This window comes from Diceros bicornis, chromosome 31 (genome assembly GCF_020826845.1).
Source record: "Diceros bicornis minor isolate mBicDic1 chromosome 31, mDicBic1.mat.cur, whole genome shotgun sequence".
Lineage (NCBI taxonomy): Eukaryota > Metazoa > Chordata > Mammalia > Perissodactyla > Rhinocerotidae > Diceros > Diceros bicornis.
The window spans coordinates 15424777-15430044 of record NC_080770.1 but is presented as its reverse complement, the minus strand read 5'-3'; the positions used below and the strand labels follow the sequence as shown (position 1 = coordinate 15430044).

At 37.0% G+C, this 5268-nt stretch overlaps 1 protein-coding gene across 1 annotated transcript; it reads left to right on the top strand.

The window, feature by feature from the left end:
• The first annotated feature begins 2314 nt into the window (after positions 1–2314).
• LOC131395327 (olfactory receptor 10W1-like) lies at positions 2315–3322 on the top strand. The gene has a single exon (XM_058527247.1). The coding sequence runs from the start codon at positions 2315–2317 to the stop codon at positions 3320–3322; it is 1008 nt and encodes a 335-aa protein (XP_058383230.1).
• Positions 3323–5268: the final 1946 nt, after the last annotated feature.

Genomic DNA, 5268 nt, shown 5'->3' with positions numbered 1-5268 from the left:
AGGTAAAACTGTGAGATGTATCAAAACCATGTCATGTGAGGAACAGCAAAAGGAAATTTGGAAGAAAACTTGGGGCTGCATGATAAGAGCTCTTTAGTTCCTGGAGGGTTTCATGTAGAAATGGCCCCATGGTGTACAACAGAGTGAATATGTAGAAGTTGCACAGAAGCAAGTTTCAGCCATTAGAACTTTAAGAAAATCATGTCATCCAACAATGGAGCAAGCAAGTCAGGAAGTAATGAGGTTCCCTAGGCATCGAAGATGACCTGATGTTCAGATACGGTATTGGAGATTCAAGTATTCAGTAGGCGACTGAACTAGGCCACTTCTGAGATCATTTCCAGTACTAAAAATTCATGACCTATAGGTAATTCTATTATAAATATTTTATTATAGATCCTGGAGAGCACCATTAAGATGATATGAGTGTGATGGACTATAATAAAATTCTCAGAGATCATCGTTATCATACAGATTTCAAAGCCCTCCATCATAAGATAGGTGGTAGACTAGCCTCAGATGCCTGTTGTAGACTTCTATACGCTATGTCCATGGACGACAGGATTTTTTCCACAGTGCAGCCCAAATGTTGAATGGCAAGATGTTTTCTATACAGGATGTTGAACAAGTGATGTGATTATGAAATAATATTAAAAGTGAAAACAGAAGAAAAGTGTAAATGACAGGTTTTCACAGTATAATTTTTCACACAATATAATTTATTAAATGTCTATAATTTGTACTACATTAGGTTTGGTGATGTAGGGAGATAAAAACATAAATAAGGGAGGATGGCTTCCCTTGAACTTACAAATCATAGTGATGGTTATCTGTTATTAGGCTGCTATAACTATGGACTAGGCATTGTGGTAGATATTTTACATTATGATCTCATTTAATTCTCACAACAACCCTTAGAACTAAGCATAATTATCATCCTCATTTTTCAAATAAAGAAATTGGGACTCAGGGAAATTATTCATTGTTTAACACTGTGGAGCCAGAAAATGGGATTATTCAAATCACATCATTTAATTTCAAAATTGATTTCATACTGGTACACTACCCCTCTTCTGCACATTATAATACGATGTCAATTATGCTCAGTGATATTAGAAATAATTCAAAGCATTATTGAAGTTCAGAAGAGGAAAAGAGAATAAACAAAATGGACACAGTTTATTAGCTATTAGAAAAACAAGAGAGAGCCATTCATGCCTTAAGTGCTCTTAATATTTAGGACAGCCTCTAATCACATTTTTCCCTATGCTTGTGACACTGAGGCGGGTTTATGTGAATGGTTTTTACTGACAGTTGTGCTTCTGGATTAAGATTTTTTTCAAAGCTCATAATAAATAATAAATATTAAAATCAGGCAATTTGAAACATAGTCACACATTGCCTCTTTCTCACCTTCTTGAATATGAGTTGGTCTTGGAAAAGAAGTGGAATGGATGCCCTTTGAGAGTTAAGTCTGTCCATTAGAAAGTTTTCAAGGAAGCTAGATGACTTGCCCTGAATTTCACTGTAGCTACTTAGAAGAGAAGAGAAATAAATGGAGACTGGTTTGGTCTTTCCTATTTGTCCCCAAACTCACAGGAAAGATTCTTAGATCTCCAACAGCTTTTGATCCCACATTTACCCATAGGGCCACAAGCCTGGAGGAGCCCTGTGATAAAACTCTCTGTTTCCTTCAAGTACTATATTTCATATGATTGGATATGGATAGAAAAATCAGAAGTTGGGATGGCTTTTTCTGAGGCTTACCCCTGATACTGTCAATCTCAGACCTATGTCAGCTCTTTGCCCAGGAGCATTGTTTTCTTTGTTCATTTTCTATCCTATCACCAGCTTTTCAGTGTTAATCGATATCCCTGAGTCAAGAGGCATTGTGTATAAATAAATGTATGAATGAAAGAATGAATGAATGAATAGCTTCTTGCTCTCATCTTAATGAACCCCGCTTGCAAGAATTTCTTGACACTCCCCTGTGAATTTACTGGAAGAATTTAATTTTCATTCCACTTCTACTGAAAATAGCTTCGAATTCCACAAACTTCCTCTGTCTCTTTTCCTCAAAAAATTCTTATATTATTTTGTTCAACTCTTGGTATTTAGAAATTAAGTTGTAGTTATTTATGTGAGGAGACTTGGTAAAAGGGGAGGAAAAATAGAGAATTAGTCCTAATTCTTCTCATTTCTAACTCCAGCCCTGATTAGATTGGTTCATGACACAGAGAGTGAACTGATATATTGTCAGCCTGATTCTTCCTTCTGTCTTTGTAACTCTCAGTAAAGAAAAGCTGTTAGCTCAATGGCCTGGGAAAATCACTCACTATGGATGGAATTTGTGTTCCTGGCCTATCCCTCCCACCTGGAGCTGTGTGTCTTGTTCCTCCTTGGAGTCAGCCTGCTTTATACATCGATCATCAGTGGGAATGTCCTCATTATGGTGGCCATCCAGACAGAAGCACGCCTACATACACCCATGTACTATTTCCTGGGCAGCCTCTCAGCGGTAGAAATATGCTACACTGCTGTGGTGGTGCCTCACATCCTAGCCAACATCCTACAGTCTGAGAAGACCATCACCATCCTGGGCTGTGCCATGCAGATGATCTTCTTCATCGGACTTGGCAGTGCCGATTGCTTCCTCTTGGCTGCCATGGCCTATGACCGGTATGTTGCTATTTGCCACCCCTTGCAGTACCCTCTCATCATGAATTTAACTCTTTGTGTCTGCTTGGTTGTGGCCTCTGTGGTCATCGGCTTGTTCCTGTCCTTACAACTGGTGGTCTTCATCTTCTCTCTGCCATTCTGTCAGGCTCGGAATATAGAGCACTTCTTTTGTGATGTGCCACCAGTGATGCGTCTGGTTTGTGCCAACAGCCACATCCATGAGCAGTCAGTGCTGGTGGCAGCCACACTAGCCATTGCTATGCCTTTCTTCCTCATCGCCACCTCCTATGCCTTCATTGTGGCTGCTGTGCTCAAGATCCGCTCAGCAGCTGGCCGCCACCGGGCCTTCTCCACCTGCTCCTCCCACCTCACTGTGGTCCTGCTGCAGTATGGCTGTTGCGCCTTCATGTACCTGCGTCCCTACTCCATCTGCTACCCCAAGCAAGATCAGTTCATCTCACTTGTGTACACATTGGGAACCCCACTGCTCAATCCACTTATCTATAGCCTGAGGAACAGTGAGATAATGGGGACCTTAGGGAGAGTTCTTACCAGAATAATTAGGAGAGGGTATAATCTGTCAGGCAAAGGTTTGGTTCCAGCTCATTCAAATCCCCAAGCAACTGGGATTTCTCTCAGTTGATGTTAAAACTAATCTGAAAAAATGGTATAAATTATCTGGATATTATTTAGTTATATATGCCAGAGACTTTTAAAATGTTTCAACCATTTTACTCAGTAATTTCTCTTCTAGAAAAGGAGGTAACAAATGAGCATAACATAATAGAAAGTTGCAAGTATAAGACTGCATCTTAGGTATCAGCTGGAAATAGATGGTGCATTCAATAGATTTTAACTGAAAATAATAATGAAGGGATTATATGCAGAAGTATGAGTAAGGGAACAAATAATGGGTGGTAAGGGACTTACACGTTAGCAATAGCAGGAAGCTATTATGACCCCAAGACCTCACAGATATAAGAGGATACGGTATTATCAGAGACCAGTGAGAGCTAGATTTATTAAGAGAAGACACTTGGTAGCAACTGTGGCCTTAGAAAAAAATAAAAAGCAACTATTGACAGAACTACTGCCATGCAAGGAGAGAGCTGGAAGATAAATATCTCAACCTCTGTCTGCTTGTACCCTCCAACCTCTTGCCCTGTTTCCAGTTGGCCAAACCCAACCGGAAGAAAGAAGGCAGGATAGACTGAGTGATTCAGTTCTCAGAAGTTAGCCTTTTGGGACAGGGCAGCGCAGAAAAGAACACTTAGAGTTAGGGACAAACAGAGAATAATCAGAAAAATATTGTTTATTATAGTATTTTATGTAAAAATAAAAATAAATTAACAATCCCATTTCCCCATAATAAAGTATTGGCAAAACAATTATTGTGTGGAAGAATATTATGCAGTCTTAAATCTAAGTTTCAAATGTTAGTTATTAGTAATAGCTAACATTAAGTGCTTACTGTGCACCATAAATATATATTCTCTTAATCTTCAAAAATCCTATTGAGTAAGGCTATTATCCTATTTCCAATGATGGAACTGAGTCGCAGAGAGTTTAAGTAATTGGTGTGAAGTCAGGCAGCTGATGTGTGATAGAGCTGGAATTTGAAATTTGAACCCAGTGATTTCAGCTTCAGAGGCAGTGTTTATTTGCATTCACCTGATAAAATGATAATGAGTACCTTTTCATAGGCTTACTGGCCATTTGGATATCTTCTTTTGTGAAGTATTACTTTAAGATTTTGCTAATTTTAATTGGGTTATCTTTTTCTGAGTTTATTATGTATTCTGGGTATAATTCCTTTCTCAGATATTTTTATTGTTAACAATTTTTTCCTAATTTTGACTTAAACTGATCATTGATATATTTTGATAAGCAGAATTATTTTTTAAATGAAGCCTAATTTACCATAATTTTCCTTTATGTTAATGACTTTTGGGTCCTATTTAAGAAATGCTCCCCTTCCTCAAGTTTGTGAAGATATTTTCCTATGCTTTGTTTTGGAAGCTTTAAGTTTTAGCTAACACATTTATGTCTGTGACATATCACAAATTGATTTTCATGCATTATATAAACTAAGAGTAAATGTTTATATCTTCCATATTATATACAGTTATTTTGCTGTCATTTATTTAAAAGATTTTTGTTTCCTTGTTGAAGTGCTTTTGCACCTTAGTGGAAAATCAATTGAATGTATGTGTGTTTGTGTGTGGGTGTTTAATTCTTGACACTCTATTCTGGTCCACTAATAAATTTTTATATGCTGATGTAGCACCAAGTGTCTCAATTATTGTAGCTTTTTAGTATATCTTGAAATCTAAGAGCATATAAGCCTTCTAAATTTGTTCTTCATTTCTTAGATTACCTTGCTATCCTAAGTATTTTTATTTCTTTCTAAAATTTATAAAAAGAAGTGAGGAGATATTATTTCAGATTACACTGACTTTTTAGAGATCAATTTGAATATAATTGCTATATTAAAATTGAACCTTTATATCCATAAATGGTATATTTTTTACTTATTGGTATCCTTAATTTTTCTTAGTAGTGTTTTATAGTTTTTTGTACAGATATCTT